This window comes from Cuculus canorus, chromosome 1 (assembly GCF_017976375.1).
Source record: "Cuculus canorus isolate bCucCan1 chromosome 1, bCucCan1.pri, whole genome shotgun sequence".
In the NCBI taxonomy this organism is placed as follows: Eukaryota; Metazoa; Chordata; class Aves; order Cuculiformes; family Cuculidae; genus Cuculus; species Cuculus canorus.
The window spans coordinates 22527761-22549312 of record NC_071401.1 but is presented as its reverse complement, the minus strand read 5'-3'; the positions used below and the strand labels follow the sequence as shown (position 1 = coordinate 22549312).

Sequence of the window (21552 nt, the reverse complement as noted above, 5' to 3'; positions counted from 1 at the left end):
CTGAAAAGTGCCACTCTGAGCCCCTCCAGTCAGCCTCACACCAGCTGTGGCACACCAGGGATTGCTGTCCCATCCAGGCCCTCAGTGGCTACAACGTACCTTTCTATGGTCCGTATTTGTGCACCGGCATTGACAGAGCAGCAGAAATCAGTTCTCTGCTGCCCTTCCTCTCCTACACCAGTCTTATCCTGTCTGCTGTCACTTCAGCCTCTTTCATGAGTCATTCGTTCTTCTTAAAAGGAATTGTTAAACATGAAAAGACTGGTATGTTGACCTATGAAGTTATATGTTGCTGAGAGAAATATTAACTCATTTGAGGTATATAAAGAAAGAGCCTTTGTATAAGGAAAAGGTGATTATAAGCCAATCTTGAATGGTCAATTGGGAAATAAAATGCCAAAATTAAAAGAATGTAAAGTAACTAATATAAGGTATCAGAAACAGAGAAAAGATAAATAAAGGGACTTATTGAATCTACATAGAGCAATGGGAAGTACTTTGCAACAGAATAAGATGTTGCAGAAAAATTAAACATGTTCTTCAACTCACAAGGAATATTGAAAGTGAGATGCCAGAAGTTAAAACAATGTGTCCTGAGGTAGACAGTAAAAAACTAGAGACATTAGCAACCTTTCCAGAACAAGTCCTGGGTAATTTAAAATCAATAAAAACAGTCAGAGGCCAAAGACAAAATGAGACAAACTTCAGGATCCTGGAATAGATGGCAGCCAGATTATTGCACTACCATAGGTTATCTTTAATAGCATCTTTGAAACAGCGAGGCACCAGTAGACTAGGGAGAAACAAACAAAATAACAGTTGTAGGAAGCAAATTATGGTGAGCTATGAATTAAGTTTGACCTACAAACCAGACAAGGTCCAAGAAATAATCAGTTACAAGATCAAAAAAACCCCAACTTTTGAGAAATATGAATACCTTAGGAAATACAAATTTAGTGGAAGAGGAATCGCACTAAGAGCTCGTGCGATTTCCTCATGTATACTTCTCATGCACTGGCATTTTTAAAGGCAGTATTGCAGACACTAAATAGGACTGATAGGCTGATACTATTTAGATTTTAGAAAGTCACATAGCATAGGAAGACATTAAATTAATATATACAAGACAAGTTCCTATTGGATTCAAAATGTCTAAGAAAAGTCATGTCTGCAATCATCAGCATAATATGGATGGTGAATGGATGATGGATGGATAAAAATCAAGACAACATTCATTTCTATAGATCAGAAATGACAGTGAATTTGTTAAGAGGTCCTGTTCTCATATCTGTCTTCCAGATTGGCTCCTGTTATGCAATGGCTTACCCTACTCCTATCCTGAACTTGCAGTCTGTCGCAGTTTTGCTTAAATGGAAAATATGATCTCTGTACCTGTTTTCCCATGTTCAATACTGACTGAACTAACAGGGCTGAACTGGTGTTCACGATACAGCACGCAATCTTTGAGTGTCTCAGAAGCCACATACAGCTGAGCTTGGTCAGCTTCTGCTAATGGCATCAATGTAGATAAACTCAGATGCAGAGCCAGATAGCAAAGGATAGAGGCTAGGTTCTCTGTGTTACAGAACCTTGATTTTCTGATAAACTCCAAATCCTGGCAACATATATAACCTACTAATACTGTCCCCTCATGGTAACTCAAGACATTCTGGCCCATTTCAACTCTAATTTTCTCTAAACTTCTTCTGCAGCTTAGTATGGAGAAATGGACACTGCAGAGAGAGTAATAGTTTTTAAATACCTGCAAAGAAGAGAAGCGCCCGTATCCACTCCAGATACAAGAAGAAGTAATTTGCAACTAAGTGGATTAAGCAAAACACTAGGGAAAACTTTTCACTTGAAAGCAGGCAATGCATGGGAGCAGCCTGCTTTCAGAGGCTGCAGGATCTCATATTGAAAGTTTTTCCAAAGAGTTTTTCATGAACAGCTTAAATAAACATCTATCAGAAGGAATCCTTCCTGGGGCAAGAGGAGGAACCACACGACCCCAACTCATTACTTAACTTTATCTCTTACAAATCTTTTTAAAAGTCTCTGCACACTCCTATGCTGTTAAGCTCTGGCAATTACTGATTTCCAGTTGTCTCTGAACTCGCTGTTGTTAAAAACCCCAAGCTTTTCCAGGCTACCAAGGAGGGTCCTGAAGAAGTAATTATTTCTGTCTTGTGGTGTTGTACACTACTTCTTCCAACTATTTTATTACTTTTCCCTCCCTTGCAGTGCTGCTGAGGGTCATGCTGAGCTGGGTAGTAGCTGGAAAGAAAAGGCATTAGAAGTGTTGTCTCCAAAGAGGAGCATACCAGAGCTTCAGAGAATCAAGATCTCTGCTGGCACACGTGAGCACTGCCCAGGCTTTCAAAACACAACATGGTGGGGAATGTCACATTCAGAGTGAAAAACGTGTCCTTCATGATCAAAAAAAAATGTCATATTATCTTCCACAGGACAAAAGCAAAGACTTCTCAGGCATTGACAAGGAGGTGGAAGATAAAATACAGCACAACGAGAATTACTGCTGAAATTGATTCTCCTTCTTTGGCAATGACCTGTTCAACAACCTTTGTGCAAGTCCCAGACTCCCCGGTCAGCCTTGCCTCAGGATAAAAAGACACACCTCAAACAGCGCTTTGGGAGCTTTGGGAGCTTTGTAGTATCAGGTCAAGATGTTGCTTATTTTGTGGTATTTCTGCCTGAAAAAAAATCTTATTGGTCACTACAGTTAAAGGCAAGAAAGTTGATATTTTACCTGAAGCATCAGGATGATAGAGGCTGGGAGCACTTGCTATTTCTCCTTGCTGATGGAGACAGCTACCTGAGGATCTTTGACTTGCAATGAGAATCCTGCTCTTTGCAGACGGTAACCTGGACACTGCACCCAGTCCTAACTGTGGCTTGAGTATCATGGCAGATCGATAAAAATTTGGTGGGACCTCGTAGTGAGTATATGGTGGAGGGCAAAATTCATCTTTCGCAGGCCTTTCCCCAACCTACAGAAAAATCATTAACACAGATATTATGCAACAAATCAATAAATCCATAAAATACGGAGCTCTGAATTCCTTATAAAGGCTAATTTTCCCTCCTTGTGAATCTGGGGATCAGAGCCCTGCAAACCGAATCCTTTTTCAAAAAGTGATGGTCTTACCACACGAAACGGATATACACACATTACAGTCTCAAAACCCAACCACACTCAAATATAGTATTGATCTCTTCCCAAAAAGAAAACTGACAAACTGAAGATCTTCAATTACTGAAAATGAAGTCCTGAAAGGCGATACTATTTATAGAGGTAAATACACCAAGAGAGTGTTAAAGTGGAATTCGTATTAAAAATTATCTAAGATATTCTTACTGAGATACAATTTTGGGGGAAGTCAGTTTTAACTTAGATAGCTAAAAATAAAACTGAAGATATTTTAAGTTCTTTTTGCCAGATAAATGGTATTGTCATGCCACTTTTGTGAGGAACAAAACCTCTACGTGTTCTTATTGCAAAATGTTCATTGTAATCTGTGCCCCTGAAGTTCCTGAATAGAGACCTGATTGTGAAGGAGGGCACATTTCTGTATATTACATTTTCAGAGGGCTGTTGAATATTCCAAATCAGAGCCGTAAAAACCAGCTACATATGTGAACTGGGTAAAAAAGCAAATTTGTAGATGTAAAACATTTATTGTTTATCATAAAATAAAGGATGCTTTACTAAAACCAATAACAAATCTCTCGGTAACGTAATGAGTGGATACTGTGTGGGCAACATATTAAGTCCCAAGCTGGAAATATTTCCAGCAAACTGGCTGTAACCAGAGAACTTGCAGTCAGGGAATGACCCAGTTCCCCAGTTCAGACCTTGCATTTTTCTGCCGTCAAGCTGGGCTCTGACTCCCACCTCACAGTGCTGCTTTGTGACTCAGGACAAGAGTGCAGAGCAATGTCCGTACTTTCATCTCTCTCATTTGCTGTTCAAGGTAGATTCCAACTTCTTTACCATTTTCTCATAAAATGTACAATCATCATAATCTAGAAAGGACCTATGAATATTTTTTGGTGCATTTCATTTAGACCAGGGGGAAAAAGAGGACTTAGGAAATAGGAAATCTGAACTAAATTTGTTTAAAAATGAATTTAAAAAGTGCCATAGGCTGCCTAGGAAGAAATGCGACTGCCAATTAATTAATGCTGCTGCAAATTATGATGCACATAATATGCCAAATCAATTTCTGTTTAGCAATTATAAGCATTTAAAATATGCACTTCAACGTTGGCTATAAAAGCTTTGAACCTTGTTACTTCAAGAGCTTTAATCCTAATTTAGGAAATCTTTAATACACTAAAATAGACAAGATTGGCCTTAAGCTATGAAATACCAAATGTCTTGAGGCTTTTGCACGGGAACTAGGAGGGCATATGTAACAAACACTGCACATTATATTTTTGCTTTATTTTTTTCTTTGTTTGTAGTCCTATTTCCTGCCATGAGATCTTCCCATTTCCTTTTTAGTATACTCCTATGACCTATTTCTAAAAGTTAGGATGCAGATTTTTATTGTATAGATGATTCTCTAGACTTGGACTGCAGGAGATATTTAGCTTCTTATTTTCAGCTTCTGGATATGAGATTGCTTTCCAGGATAAGATTTAGTTCTATTTTCTCTCCCTGATGAATTTATTTCAATCAGATTTCACTATGCACTTCCTATCACTTCATATTTAACTGGCAGAGAACATACCAGCGCCAAGTTCTTCAACATAAGGAATAGAGAAAACCTTTAAATATAGAAACCACACATTTTTGACTAACTGGGTCAGCTCAGCCAAACTTTCAGTCACCTCATTTTCTTCTTTATTGACAGTATGCTATGAATAACACAGAACAGCAACAAACATGGACACAAAACCAAACAATCATAAGCATAAAACACCTTCTCCAGCTGAGAGAATTGAGATTTACCCAAATATTTCCTGAAGAGCCCAGTTTTGGGGGACATAAACTTGCTGTGAACACAATCCTTTTTCTTTTCTACTTAACAGTGAATTCATGAAGTGTATCATTTAACTCATCCCAACACAGTTGTATGCAATTATTGATTATAAGGCAATTTTAAAGACCTTTGGAACAATCTGGATTAATATGAGGGTTGTTAGCATCTTGTACTAGATTTTTTAACGAGGGACTTTTAAAGCAAATATCTGTTGCAGCCTGTCAGCTAAAAAGAAGCTCAGCTGCCTGTCAGCTAAAAAGAAGCTCAGCTCATCGTTTTATTCTGTGTGACTCCTTCCCCACTCACTCCATTTAATGAACTTGTTAGAAAGGGATGGAAAGCCTGCAGCAAATACTTGGAGTGCACAGGAATTTCCAGAGGCTGGGTAACATTGAGCAGAACTGGCAGCACAGCCAGCAGGTAAGGATGCCCAATGCTTCCTTTTGTGTTACTTTGTTTGTAACATCATCAAACATTAATGCCCCAAGCAAGAGTTTTCTTGTCAAGTGCCTGCTTCAGGCAACTATTTGGGAAAAGAGTTGGCAACATCGGTTCAGGCAGTTCAGATAATGAGATTAGCAGGAAAACATTGCTGGTTTGACCATGTATAAAACAACTCTTCCTATCCCTTTTACCCCTACGGGCCTTTAGTTTCATCATTTCAACAAGCTTTAGTTCCTGCTACCTGGAGCAGAAAGAAGCCTGTGCTGGGGAATGGACCCATGGAGGTGGTTGAACTGGGCAGGCACAGCCTTGAGGAGGCAGGCAGGAGAGCCGGTGATCAACAGAACCCCACTAAGAACCACGGCTCTTGGCAGCAGCCATAAAGCAGTGAATAAAGCCAGCCAAGGGCCACCCTCTGGCAAGACATAGTACACATTTATATGGGTAAACTCTCACTTTGCAGACCAGGCTGGTCTCATCCATGTTGGTCCCTGGGAGCAGCCTCTGGGTGAGCACACACTGGTAGAAGTGGACACTGAGCTGAGGACAGTGCCCCCAGCCCAGCAGTGTGGACAACCTTTCATGAGCTCTGGAGGCTACACCCTCCTGCTGTTCAGTTCACTAGCATGACTACAGCCTTTGGGTCCCATGGTTTGGTCTGCCACTTCCCATGGAGGTAACTGGGAATATAAAGTAGTCACAATTTTCTGCTGGCACTGACTAAGGTAGGCAAAGGTCCATATTGAGATGGGGAGGCCACACTGCGATGAAGCGTATGGACAGCAGTGATCAGCCGGGGACAATGGCTGGGCTTTTATCAAGCGTTTCACTTTGAGGGGTTTCTACTTTTTTGTTTTTCTTTCTTGAGGAAGACAGTACCTCCATGCCATGCCAAAGTTCCAATGAAAAGCACTCAAGGAAATGCTAATGTTACAAGCAAGGCTGCCCATTTAACCTTAGTTCTATTCCATTATGGATGCAGTCTCTAAGCACAGCTGGCCTATTTTCACAACTGAACTGCGATTTTTCTCTGAGCTGCCCCAGCTGGGTTTTCACACAGGTAGCAGAAGGAGCCCTGCAGGCTCCCCACGGCACAGAGGTAGCCCTTGTGTCTTCCTCAGACAGCTCACCAGCACTTGCCTTGGAGTCTCCTGTCCTAGACAGCACCTTTGAATTTTTGTCAGCTCATGGCACCCAGAGGAATATTTAATTGTTCCTACTATTTAGCTAGCTGAAGCATGCTTAGAGATTACAGGTCTGATTGATGGCAGCTATTAACACTCCCTATCGTAACTATGTAAAGACCTATAAAATGCTAATCAAAGCCCAAATTAGATGTGTGAAATAGTGCATACTGGGATTTTTTCCCTCACAAATGTAATGCAGAGTACCCATCCCACACCAGCAACTACTTGTTTCCAAAATCTCTGTGTCTTCCACACTGTCTCCCTCACCAGGGTTATTTTGATCTATCTCAATTCATCCTAATTGCTTTCTTTCAGATTATACATTAGTCAGCTGCTATGATCTCTTACTGTGCACAGATGCTCTTCTAAGCATTTGTCCACTTCCATGGATCAAGCATTTTCCTTCCCCTTGATTCATATTGGAGCTAAATCAGTCCCATTTGCATTCGCCTAGCTAGAAGGGGACTAAGGTACTTGCTTTTAGGGTGGCAGCCCAAGAGAGTAAATACCATCCCCTGCTATCAGCTCCTGATTCCTGGGTTAAAGCAAACTCATGACACAAACTGCAATTTGATTTTACCTTCTTATCCTCTCCTTCAGGCAATCCAGTTCAAAGCTTTCCTTGCTGAAATACCCACCCAAAGTCATATTGCTTGGAGGAGTGGAGAAAGATGTTTTGGATTTCCTCCAGCCCATGTGTCCTACTTCTAATTCTAGTCTGGAGTAACTCATGCTCAAACTTGTCTCAACCTGAGTCCTTCTCATGTTAAAAACAGTCCTCAAAGGTGCACAGAGATCAGGGCCTTGTTCCTAGATGTGTCTGCTGATCCCATCTGATTATCTGAATCCCCACTGTATGGACCATAGACATCTATGGTGTTCAGAGAGTCATGTCTACCTATAGACAGTCAAACAGCTGCACAATCTGGGTTATTTTGGCTTTAATTTCCATAGCTATACATTAAGTAATAATAACCTAATAATTTTCCCTCACCTTACAATGTGATTGTGAAGCTATATTAATAATGGCTGGCACAGAGAAGCTCACAAGAACTTTAATAATTCCTCCTCTGGACACAAAATATAAGGGACAGAGCTGGAAACAGAAGTTAGAAGAGAAAGGGCAGATAGTACCATACTTTCTGTATTTGGGATGAGATGATGGTCCATGAACAGAGCATATAATATAACATATATTCCGTGACCACTTCAGTAGGTTACCTGTTAACATACCATAAGAGCCAATCTATACTAACACATGATATCTTATTTTGGGTATTTTCTGGCTTTTGATTGTCAACACTGTCACCAAAACTGTTATTTTAGTGCTGTTCCTTGAATAAATACTGTATGTAGACTGAGGCAGGCATTAAAATAGCCTCAAAAACACAACAAAAAATACAGCAAAAAAAAAAAGTAGAGGTTTTTTGGGGTTTGTTTTTTTTTTTAAAGACTGGTTCAAATGAAATACACTTGTGTGATCTTCAGTATTTATATAAAATGTTTGGTTGTGGAGCTACCACAGGTCCCAAGCAGTGGACACATCACAGACCCGGGTGAAGCTTCCTCTTTTCTGTCCTTTCTCCACATTCCAAATAAGGCCAATCTTGCTCCACTGTGCTCACCTTCCACAAGGGGATTGCAGGGAACAAAGACACCTACCCAATTTCATAAACTGGAAACAAAATTAGATATCAAGAGCCAGAATTGTCTAGAAGGACTTCCATCACCTTTTGGCTGCTCAGGAAGGCTTTCCAGGTAAAGGAGATTTCTTACTGAAGATGTAGGTCAATATAACGCATGGTTTCAAAATGAGTCAAAAGTAAATCTTATCCTGCACAATATATATGTTCTAACAAGAGCTCTGATAGTCCCTGGGATTCAGTACAGCTAAACAGAAGGGAATTAGTTTAGACCTTTAACAGTCTGCCTGCAAAAACCTGCCAACTTTCCCATTAAGGAGGAAAAGTTTCTATGGGCAAATTACATCCATTTCCCAAAGCTATCCTTTAGGGGAAAAAATCCACTTATGGATAAATTCAAACAGTGTGTCTTTTTCTTTCTAAACATCTCTATTTATACTGCTAGCAGGTGACTCATTTGCTGTGAAAACCTGGAGGAACACAGTGACAACTTCCAGTCACAGATCAGGGTCGGTGCCAGAAATGGTTAAGTAAGTTTCTTTCTAATGATCACACTTTGCCTTGATTTAGGATTTATTTCTTATTTGAGGTTTCAGAATAACTTCTGGCAGCAACAAATAAGGAAATGATCACCACCTGGCATACAAAAGAGGGTGTCAAAACCACCTCCTTACCTCCTGCAGAAACTTCTCGCTTATCGAACTAAAGTGATGGCCCGGGGGCCTAATTCCTGACACCACCAGTCCAGAACTGAAGAGTCTTGGCTTCTGTAACTCGGGTTTGAATTTGTCATACAGGATACTGGGGGGCTTCGCCTCCCCTCCATTGGACGCCTTTTGCTCCGTAGAGATGGGCATGCCACATGCAGGGGTCCCGAAGGGCAGCCCTGCTGGTGCAAACGAAGGATCAAGCTGCTCTATTGAACGAGGGTTTCTTCTAATATATGTGATGATTTTAGGTCTGACAGGTTTGGGCCTGGGTATAGCAGGTTTCATCTCAATGCTTTCTTCCTGCTTTTCACTGCAGTCATTGTCCACATCTGCCTTATCTGCAAGGGAGCCCTTGGACTGGACCAGGATAGGTTTTGGGATGGCGTTGCTGCAAGCAGTCTTGATGATAGGCACTTTAGGGGATATGTTTAACAACTGTGTACTCTCAATGGGAGGTAGGACTGAGGTGGGTGACAGCTTGTCAATGTGAAGTGTGTAAAGGTCCTTCAAATTACTGCTTGATAATGCGGGCTGACTATTAACATCCAGCGCTGCTCCCGGGCACACGGGAGTTGGGACGCATAAAAAGGCATCAACCTTTCCCGAAACCTTATAGTTCTCTGATGCTTCGTCTGGAGGATGTTTCTGTGCATTAGATGTCTTTTTAGTTGGAACTGAAAAGCTGGAGGTTTCTGCATCACTGTCATGGTTGTCAGGTTGTTGATTTGACACTGTCTCTGCACCGCGCGTTCCGTGCTGATCTGAGAGATCACAAGCAAGCACAGCAGCACCCTCAGTGCTTCCTTTGACTAGCATCAGTGTATTTTCATTAACTTTCAGGGGTTTGCTGTCAGGTAGATTAATGTTATGTGTAACAGACACCTGTTCACCAACTGCTTCAGCACAACCTGTGTCAGCTTCACGTAAATTCTCATTTTTTCTAGGTGTCACTTTACCACTGGATTTACTGTCGCAGGTGAGTGGGAATATTGTCTCCATTTCTTTGTCAGTAAAATATTCCTCACCAACCCGGCTAGTTGCCCCATTGTCACTGTCATTGCTTCCTCTCCCTTCCCCACTGGTGGTGACATCATCCCTCAGCAATTTGTCATCAGGACACATTACCACCTGGCATGACAATGGATCCTCTACTTTATTACAGATGTCTTGAAAATGGGATGCTTGAAATTTTGATGCATCAGACCCAGAGCCTTTCTGTTCCTGTGCTGCTGTATTTTCATTGTTTTGACATCCCAGGAACTCTGCCAACATAATTCTCTCAACCTTTTGTTGACATGTATTTTTAGATTGTAGAGATGGTACGGTCTTAAGCTCCAGTTTCTTACTTTTATCACCCTGACCTAATTGTGCTTCTGATTTACTAGCTAAATGTTGAGAATGACAAGTATGCAGTGTGCTTTCTACATTAACATTTGGTACATTTTCTGGTTTACTTATTTTCTTGTTCCCTGAGGTAGATGGTTTGGAATAAAACATAGTATTTTCCTCTGAGGTATTGTCAAGTGGATGAAACACCATCCCAAGAAAATGATCCGTGGATGTTTTTTGTGATTTCTCTGCATTTCCTATCAAATGGTGTGACCTGTCAATGGAGTCCAATGATGCAGAAAGCAGACGCTTACACGACACACGGCCAAGACAGTCTTTTGCACATGTTTCAGATTGAGGAGAAAATTTACTTGGTCTTCCCAAAGAAAGCCTTTTTATTCTCTCCACCTCCACAGTCCTGGGCATTTTACCCTTTGCAAAGTTCTGGGTGATGTCAACATCAGCTTTGGAAATAACCTCCAAGTTGGCATCATTTGTGCTGCTTTTTAAATTGGACAAACTTTGTCCTCGGCTAATCCTGATATGCCTTGGTATTTCCTTAGCTTCACTGGTCCTACAGTCTTTTCCCATTTCCCTGCTTGTGGTGGAGGGCAGCTTGCTTTCCTGTACACTGGTGTGGCAGGTCCGAGAGTCTTTGAAGGTCAGAAGTTTATTCTGCTCTGTATTCAGATCACTAACTTTCTCTGATCCTCCAGGGTGTATATTTCCACTCTCATCTGTCAAATCACATTTCTTAACATCCCCTTCAGTGGTTCTAACTCTTGCCACGATTTGGTTGGCATTGGTATCTCCCATACTCACTATGGTTTCATTATTATTTTTTATTTCGCTGTGGTTGTCCTGAAGCCGGGCATAACATGACTTGTGTGGGATTACTGGAGCACTCATTCTGAAGCTTCAGGTGACTGCTTTTTTGGCAGTCCTAATTCATAAGAAAGCCTTATTTTTTCCCTGTCGGATTAACTACTATACATGCTGAAATTATACATTTAAATTATAAACCAATCAGCAGAAAATTCCTGGTCAGAAAGCTTTAAGTCTCTTATCAGAGTCACATCTTTGTGCTGTTCAGTTGTCTTTCACGCAGCCTCTGGACTTAGGAAATCTTTATGACATGCAGTAGAGAGGTTCAAAGAAAGCAAAGTACATCTGCCAAGTCCCCTCTGAGTGAGAGCCAGTTAATCCAGCCAACCTACAAGGAAACAGGAAAAAAAACAATGTTATACTGATGTCAGGAATCATGCTAACTAAGCCCATGCTAACTAAGCAGGAATCCCAGGTACATCTTCTGGTTAGAGCATTTCTAAACACTTTAGATGCTGTCTCAATAACAACTTTGCTCCTGGAAAAGATTCCTAGTATAGCACAGTTAAAATTTTCCTGGTCAGAAGAGTGGTTGCTGCTATTTTTAAGTCACATAGATTTTCAACTAGAAATAGGCATAAATAGCTACGTGTAGGACCCTACATCAAGAGTCAAAGCATTTTCATATTGCTACAACAACGTCTTTATTACACCAAGAGTAGCTACTGATGCATTTAAAGCACCACTGGATAGATAACCCATAAGAAATAAAATTCTAGGTCCATAAGGGGACATCTATGTTTTTCTCTCCTTGCCTTATACAGATAACTGCTGTATTTCTGCTGACACCCCATGCCCTTTGACATGTTTTAGATCTATAGATGCCAAGAAGCAAAAACTATGGCTGGAGACCTGCAAAGAAAAAAATGTCTTTTTCTGAGAGAGCTGCACGTGTGTATATTCAAATATAGAGGGTTATATACCAGTTCCAACACAAGGCAGCTTCTTTTGCCTCCCTCCCACTTGTGGCTTTGGCAGCCCAGTTTTTGTCCTCTGTCACCTCCAACAAGATGAAGGGGAAATTTCTGTCTGTGCCATTCCTGCATTCACTCTCTCAGATATTTCTTGTTACCCTGCTACGTTTGTATCCTGTTATATCCATATCCTTCATAATAAAGAAATATGGACATTGGAAATCGGAACATGCTCCACAGTTTGCAGCAGGTAGAATTCAAAGCATCTGCAATGCTTCCAGCTGTGCTTGGTTTCTAATTAGAGGATCAGAGGACCACTAATTAGAAGCGTTGATTAAGAAAGTTCACTGCTCTGCCTACAACATCTGGGTGCAAGTCTAGGCTTGTGATTCTAATATCCGCTATAAGCAGGTCATAGAATCATAGAAAATCACTAGTTTGGAAAAGACCTCTAGGATCATCAAGTCCAACCATTCCTATCAACCACTAAACCATGTCCCTGAGCACCTCATCTACCCGTCTTTTAAATACCTCCAGGGGTGGTGACTCAACCCCCTACCTGGGCAGCGTCTGCCAGTGCCTAATGACCCTTTCTGTGAAAATTTTTTTTCTGATATCCAGCCTGAACTTCCCCTGGCGGAATTTGAGGCCATTCCCCCTTGTCCTGTCCCCTGTCTCTTGGGAGGCCAGCCCTCTCCTCTCTACAACCTTCTTTCAGGTAGTTGTAGAGAGCAATAAGCCCCCCTCTCAGTCTCCTCGAGGCTAAACAACCCCAGCTCTCTCAGCCATTCCTCGTAAGACTTGTTCTCCAGCCACTTCACCAGTTCTCCAGCCACTTCATTGTTCTTCTCTGGACACGCTCCAGAGCCTCAACATCCTTCTTGGAGTGAGGAGCCCAGAACTGAACACAGGATTCGAGGTGCAGTCTCACCAGTGTTGAGTACAGGGGCAGAATAACTTCCCTGGACCTGCTGGTCACACCATTTCTGATACAAGCGAAGATGCCATTGGCCTTCTTGGCCACCTGGGCACACTGCTGGCTCATGTTCAGTCGGCTTTCAACCAACACCCCCAGGTCCTTCTCCTCCAGGCAGCTCTCCAGCCACTCTTCCCTCAGTCTGTAGCACTGCACAGGGTTGTTGTGTCCCAAGTGCAGGACCTGGCATTTGGCCTTGTTAAACCTCATGCCACTGGTCTCAGCCCAGCGGTCCAGCCTGTTCAGGTCCCTTTGAAGAGCCTCCCTACCCTCCAGCAGACCAACAATTCCACCCAGCTTAGTGTCATCCGCAAACTTACTCAGGGTGCATTTGACCCCCTCAGCCGGGTCATTGATAAAGTCATTGAACAGGACTGGACCCAGCACTCAGCCCTGGGGGACACCTCTTGTGACTGGCCTCCAGCTGGAATTAACTCCATTTACCACTACTCTATGGGTCCGGCCATCCAACCAGTTTTCCACCCAGGAGAGTGTGCGCCTGTCCAGGTCAGAGGCAGCCAGTTTCCTAAGCAGAATGCTGTGAGAAACTGTGTCAAAGGCTTTACTGAAGTCCAAGAACGTTACATTCACAGCCTTTCTCTCGTCCAGTAGGAAGGTCACTTTGTTATAGAAGGAGATCGGGTTAATTTGGCAGCCTTCACATTCAGTTCAGCTCTGCTCACATCTGGCTCTGAACTCAGATCCAGTTGCTTTATACAGATTACACACATGTTGTTTGAGTCTGGATTCAGGCTTCTGGCATAGTTCCAACTCTTCAGCAAACAGTAATTAATTAAATTAATTCATGAAACAGAACACAGTATTAAGGATTTCACTTCAACACCACTGAATTGTGTTATTATAGATCTTATTCACAAAGCATTGTAAAGCAAGACTTTTAAGCTACTTCTGTGTTCTGTCCTTATTCCCAGAGAAAAAAAGAACTGAATATTTATTAAATTAAATAAATGCACGATGGAGTTTTTTGGTTCATTTCTTGTTGTTGTTTTTTTCCTCACAGACCATGTCAGTATCAGAATTTACCTGTTCAACCTGAAAGCTGAACTCTAAATGCTCCTCACTGTGCAATGCATGTTTGTTTTTATCTGTTCGATTAGTTAGGATGGACTGCAGAGGGAGCTGCATCTGGCCAGCTCATGTTTCTGCCTCAGCTGGGAACTGTGAGGGCCATGAAACAATCAGAGGCTGGAACATATCTCCAAAGAAGAAAGGCATATTTAATAAAAGTGCAGTGAGGAAAGCTTCGGGGAGCTGAGAAAAAGATGGAGGGAACTCATCCTCATCTACCTTTTGGTACACCAAAAGTACAAATGTACACATAGAGCAATATATTAACTTGCCACTTGTTTTCTCCTCTAAATCTTTTCTGTGGGTTTAGAACAAAGTTAATTGAAGCATTTAAGACAGTGAACATGGTACTAAGAGGCTCTTGGTTCCTTCTATTTACACTGCCCCCAATGTGACTACTGGCACCGCAAATGAAGGTAATTTTGAAAAAAACTTTGTGGAAATATCTGTATTCATTCACACACAGAGCGTGAGACAGGCCATGTTGGTATGCTTCAGAGAGCAGACTAAGTAATTTGATCTAGTGGTACGGGTACAAACTGACCTACATGAAAGACTGAGAAGCTTGGTCTCCTCTCAAATACAGGGCACTGTCCCACCTCAGAAAGCTGCCATTGAGGGGAACCTCTTAAAGCAGCCAATGCTGGCCAGAGATATGTACTTCAAATGTATGTGTAATTACACTGTTTTAAAAAGAAGGCACAATAAAATAAAGTCCAGGCAGAGTTTAGTCTCAGGCAGGGTTATCATTGCTCCTGTGCTTCCTCCAGAGTCAATGAGGGATGGGCACCTTGGAAAGATGGTTCATCCTGTGCTAACATCTTCCAGGATGGACCCTATGCACCCAGTCTTCCATCTTCATCTCTTCTGGTGACATCCAGTCTCATATTAAACATGTTACAGACTTGGAGCACCCATTACATCCTTACAATTAGCATCCACACCATTACCTAAAAATATTTTCTTCTGGAAAATATTGCCTGTTTAACTTTGTAATTTTTTTTTTTTTTACAGTTGTCATTGCAATGAATAAACAGAATAATTATTCTGTGTTTGAAACGAATAGAATATGGCATACTGCTATATAACATACTGACAGCCCAGGACTCCTGGTAAATTAATATAAAATATAATCAAGCTTCTATGTCAATTAGCACCTCTGACTAATTGTTTTTGTTAAAGAACACAATTTTTCTTGTTAAAGAATACAAGGTTTTGGGTTTGGTTCAATCAATGTAATAAAGTCTTATATACTGTGATAGGTGTATTTGAGAGTAAGATGCATGGTTTTGTTAAATTTGGGACCTTAGAAATTTGTTCTCTTATAAATAGGTTCTATTCAAGAAGCTTTGGCTTGGATTTTCTGCAAGATAATTTATGTGGCACTGCCCAGCTTTAACTTCACTATGCTCTTTGGAGTCAGTGAGATGAAAAGACTCAGCTGTGCTGGAGTTCTGCTTGCTCTTCCTCTGTTTTTTACTACTCACCTTTCTAGACTGATGTTGGCTGAAACACGCACACCTAAAATCACTCCCTGCTGTGCAGAGGCTCTGAGATGACAGAGATGCGAACCTCCCGACTTCTCAGATGCCCTCTTCAGCACAGAAGCAGGGAGTAAGAGGAAACTTGATCCCAGTAATTATATCATCTCATCACTTAGAAACATCTCACTGGTGACTCTGGATAAGAAACATGATTGCAAGTTTTTAAAAGACTTGGTACATGTAAATGTGGATATAGGTAAATATTTCTTGATACTGTATAGTGTAAAATGTCCCCTCTGAACTATGGAGAGGAAAGCAAAATTATAGCTCTCCTACCACGGCATCTTGGCAGGATGAAATAACTGTATTTGTGAAAAAAGCCTTTACAAAGTGAACATTTTGGACAATAGAATTAAATGATACCCACCAGACTATGGCTAGCTATGAATCCCACAGGGAGGAGAAAAGTTTGAGGAGCTAGAAACACAATTAAATAGTTCTGTTTAACTTCGGCAGCATCGGTTTCCTTCTGAGAAGCCTGTCTTTTATGAGTCTCTATTCTAAATGTGAGCCCATGGTCATCTAGGAAAGAAGACATAAGAATTTCTTCCTGTTTGCTGTTGCAGTTCTTCCCCTACACTCTATTCCATCCTAAACTGGATTTAGTCTGCAGGTCCCACCCCACCCCCTGGAGTCACCAGGGAGAAGGGGAAGCTGAGCTGGATGATTTCTGCCCCACATCACACAGCACGGTCTGCAGCAGCAGAGCTGAAGTTTGTAAAACGTAGCTGGCTGAAAAAAAAGAAGTGGCAACCTGCTTCTAAATAGTTGCAGCAGCATATGAGTATTGCTATCCTCAGTAGGCACCGAATAAAAGCAAAATGGTAAAGCATTACCACGTTTTTGGCTGTCTGTTTTGTTTTTAATTTGCCACAAAAATAGAACAGTAATAATTAGGAGATATACAGAGGAATTATGAAAACACATGGAAACACAGAAGTGGATACAAAGAATAAAATCTGAAATGTATTGAGAAGTTTGCCTCCTGTGTAAACATTTCCTAATTCAGGCTGTCACAGCTGCTTATCCATCCCTGTATACTGAAAGTCTAAAACCAGAATATTTACAGCAAGATACACTAAAATCATTTGGTTGTACTGCTAACACTTTGCACAGCTTAGGTTGGCTGATTTTTCAACATAAAGTGTATGAGAAGCACCTGAATATGGTATTAACCATCTGCCACTGAACCTGCACCTCTTGCTACTACCATGAAAAAAACATAACAGAAAGCAATGGGGTTGTAAATGGAAGGGGCAGAGCTAGTAGCCTGCAAATGGAGCCATACGCCTGCCCGCCCGCTCCTGCAAGGTAAACGCTCTCGACCTGATGGGATTTCGCTGTAAAGGGGTGAGGGTCATGCTTTCAGCTACACATGGGGACCTGCATGCCAGCCCATTTTGTTGTGACTCAGAGAGAAAGCCAAGGGGTGTGATGAGGTGTTTATCCTCTCAGAAGGCACCCACAACTGCCTGATCACAACTTGTTTGAAATCATGCAGTGAGATGCCTCCAACCATTACCCTCAACAGCCATCCCGGTCATGAGCAGCAAGTTCACAAACCCCTGCAGCATCCAGGACAAGGGCCGAGTAAAACCTCCAGCTCTGCTGCTTTCTGTGTTACAGCACTCACAGATAAACTCCTGCAGAAACAGACTTCAAGAAAGAAGTCTCAGCCCACAGGGAAGATGCTTCTATTGTCTGACCAATGCAGCAATGGAGAGCAATGGACATAAGGAATATATTTAAATTAAGTAGAAAACAGGTGCAGTTTTTACAGTTACTACAGAAAACTGGCATGAACAGCAGCCTCCTGATATGCACAGCTGTCCCAAGAAATGCCGCTGGGGAGGACTGGCAAACCAGCTACAGCCTGGCTGAGGAGTTCTCTAGGAAAAGAGAAACCACTTCAGCTAATGCCAGGAATGCACACTGCCAAGAACTGAGCTCCATGGATGAAACAGTGCTGGAAGGGAACGAAGAGAGAATATCTTCTTGAGAAGACCAAATCATTACAAATGACTTCTTCCAAGAGTGAGGGATGTTGAAAGCTGATACTAGGACATTGAAATAAAAGCTAGTAAACCTCTCAGGGTGGGAAACATGCAATCTGAATTAATTAAAAGTGGTGGAAAAGCACTCACCCAGGCATGTGATAGTTTTTTTTATGTGATTTGGAAGGCTGCAAACCAAGATTTGGATATACTCCCTGATGGCTTCTATTCATAATGAAGCAATCCCAGCTGTTTGGGGAAATTACAGTATAATCTCATCATTGGCAGATCCTATGGAAATGTTGCTCTATATCATGAAGAGGACTATTTCAGACAGACAACTTTATGCCTGATGAGCAATTAAGTCATAGGCAGAGAAGAGAAATGGCAAGGCAAATGTTAAATTTTTACACACTGGAAAGTGATAAGGAGGCAGTTCTGATTCACTTTTAAAACTGAAGAGATCTGAAAATACTAGAGGCTTTTGTAGAATGTGAATCTATAGCACTCACAGTGTTTCATTGTTTCAGTGGTTTTAATGCTTTTACAGTCAATAAATTGAAATCTAATTATTTACATGATTATCTATTTTATATCTGTATCTATGTAGATAAAGATATTAAAACTGGATGTAGAATAGCTAGTGATAAGGAATGAGAGGTTTCACATGCAAAAGCAAATTTCTCAGTTTTATTTTTTATTTGCCGATAAAACAGGTTTTAATTCATTCAAGTTATTAATGAATTCATGCTGGTTTATCAAATTAATTTTATCAAAATAGTTATGAACAGAACAGATTTGAAACATTTGCCACACGTAGGTTCAAAATTTTCTACATCAAACATTCATTTTAGAGTTCAAATAATATTTCAAGATCAAATTAACTTCATGTTTAGATTTTTTTTAAGTTTTTCAAATGGTAAGTCAGGTGACACAGAAAGGTTATTTCCTCTACACAAACTAGTATTTTCTTTTCCCACATAATGAGGTGATAACAAGGCCAGTGGATAACTCTGGTTCTTGCTTTCACTAGGTCTATGAGGAGATGATTAATTTTCGCTGTTTTCCTGGGTCAGTGTTTCTCCTTCACTTCCAGTCGCTATGACAGACACATGAAGGATATACAAATACCAGATGTGCCAGGTATGGCCACATTCATGCAAGGCTGCTCATCAACTCTTGAGCTTCTGAAAACAGAGCCTGCAACAAAGGAGATGGGGACATAGCCAAAAGGGGACTGCTGAGAAGGATTCAGCCCAGGCCCTGCCTGCCAACATAATCAACCAGAAAGCACCAAAATCAGAGTACAGCCTCATCCTCTAGACCCTGCGTGCTTCGCTCTCTTTCCCCAGGGATTTTGGGATCAAGGCTACAGAAATATAATTTCCTTATACAACACCACCAAGAGAACCTTGGGAAGAAACACAGCTCCCTGTTTGCTGGAAATCATGGCCATATGCATCACTACTGAAAACACAGCCAGAGGTAAAAGTACTGAAGTAAGGCTGACTCTTGGTTTTCCCAAGAGAGGGGAGGTGGCAGCATCTCTCTCCATGACCTGAAGCAATAGGACTGAAAAATCAGTTACCAGCATGAAACCCCAGTCCTGGAAATAGCTGTAGCTCCTGGCAGCATCACAACGTATAACTGGCTTGTAAATGCCACTCTTCTTTCTGAATAAAATGAAAAACTGGAAAAGATGGTCCATGGTAGAAGCATCTATACACATCCTTAGCTGCTTATGTACAGCAACTGGAGGACATCGACCCAGCAGGGAGAGCAAGGGGACCACACAGTTTTTCCTTTGATTGAACACCCTGCTGTGGATGGGAAACAGCCACAACCACATGCAAGTGCTGTTGGCCAAAGCAACCTACACTCAGTCAGTCTCCACAGGGTGGAACAGACCCACAACTTTCCCTTGCTGTGGCAGTGGCAATAGCAATGAAAAGAGCAGAAATCTTTGTACAGCTCCTTAATTTACCTCCGATTAAATTGTGGGGATCAGTATGTCTTCAATGCAAACAGATGAAAATCCTTCTCAGATAATGTACTCTTTCCTTTTCAGAAGAAACTTGCAAATATGTGGGCTTGGTGTTTTCTTTGGTCAAAACTGCATTTTGTAATTCAAATCTGAAGAGTTACCTTAACCATCTATTACCTGTGAGGGCTGAATTCTCAAAGCATGTTATGTGGAAAGAATCCTGCTAACAACTATTTCAAAAGAGTACAGGATTTCGGATTAAAGATTCCCATTATAAAACTGACAAATTATTTTAATTAATAACATCAATCAAGTCTCTACAAGTCATAAACCTTAATAGGTCTTTTTCAATACTTTCTTTTTAACATTTCCATTCGCTTTCAAATGCTCACTGTTGGATAAGACAGCATACTCTGATAAAAGCAATCCTATTAATCAGATCCTCCTTCAAAAGGCAGAAATCTCTGATTGTCTTAACAATGGCAAACGGGAAGCTGATTTGATAACCACAGAAACTTATACAACAAATGTCTGGTTTTATTTTAATTCCAGATAAGCACATGTGGTTAAAGGTATAGGGACAGCTCATACTTTCTAAGGCACAATTCAGGACTTCAAAGAAAAACAGCAGAACCTCAGGGAAAGCCACTATGAAGGGAGATAGTATTAGATGAAGACATCCTGGCTGTTTAAGCAGTAAGAGCTGGTAAATCAAGCAAGGCAAGACCTCAGCCCAGAGCTCCAGTCCACATAGATCTCTAATGCCACAGCCATGAGAAAAACACAGGCAGTATGAGAAAGCCTTGAATCAAAAGCCCAAAGGAGAGAAATTTATCACTGATCACCCCTAGGAACCACAGAACAAATGAAAATGGCAAGAAAGAAAACAATAAAGAGGATTCCTTGGAGACAAGCACAGTCAAGACAAAAAGTCATTCCTCCCAAACAAGTGGAAACAAATAGAAGAAAAATGACACACCAGAGTCAATACTGCCATAGCTCAGCCCACCTACTACACATGGACATGTTACACCAGGGCTGATCCAAGGTAGGGGACAGACCTCTGCACTCTTCCTTTTGCATGTGGATGCTAGCAGGGCCATCATGAATGTACTACTTCACCATGCATTCAGCAGTTCACCACTTGACACTATTGGGCACAGTGCTGCAAATGTCAATAGAAGAGTAGTGAAGGGGGGAGATGCACCATTAGGTCATGTTGTCCTTCCCTGTCAGAAAGGAGGGAGCAGTAAAGGGAGCCTGCCCCGACTTTCTGACCACCTTCACCTTGCAGAGCCTAGCGAGCAACTTTACTAAGTCTCTCTACCCAAAAACATAAACAACAGTTTATCATAAAATCTGCAGCAGCTGGACACTTGATGTGCTGGGTCCCCAAACTCTGCTCTATGGATTTCTGTACAGCACAAAATCTTGACAGAGTAAGGGGATTGTGAGATGTTCCCAAAATGAACCTTGGTTTTTTTGCTAAGACTGCTAAATCTTTCCTGACTTCCAAAAAACATCTGGGAGACAGAGAAAAATATATTTAGTTGTAACGCTCAATCATGAAAAAAAGTTCATAAATTTGCTTCCTATTGAGAAAAAAACAGAAACTGAGAAGCTTTGTCTACTCCAGCAAATTTACCCACTGCTGATAAAGCAGTTACAACTGGTGCTGAACTCAGTTTAACTTCAAGCCTAGCCAAGGGTAAACTGTCTTTCCACATCATTTTCTGAATTCTACTGAATTCAATAGCAGGTAAATGTGTCAGTTCTTAACCAATATGAATTTAGGCCCCTATATTTCAGATTGTTAGATGTATACATTTCAGTTTGAACCACCACCA

The 21552-nt window shown here is 41.3% G+C and overlaps 1 protein-coding gene across 7 annotated transcripts in view; it reads right to left on the bottom strand.

Annotated features, from left to right (window-relative positions):
- MTUS2 (microtubule associated scaffold protein 2) overlaps window positions 1–21552 on the bottom strand; it is a 317361-nt gene that overhangs the window by 184066 nt on the left and 111743 nt on the right. For all 7 annotated transcript variants that reach the window (XR_008448377.1, XM_054057304.1, XM_054057293.1 and 4 more), the window contains 2 exons: window positions 8955–11532; window positions 2768–3008 (listed from right to left, as the gene is read on the bottom strand). Coding sequence is in view for 6 of the 7 variants with exons in the window: in XM_054057304.1 (XP_053913279.1) it covers window positions 2768–3008; window positions 8955–11228 (2515 nt within the window). In the remaining variant the exon portion in view is untranslated. The remainder of the gene's footprint in view (window positions 1–2767; window positions 3009–8954; window positions 11533–21552) is intronic.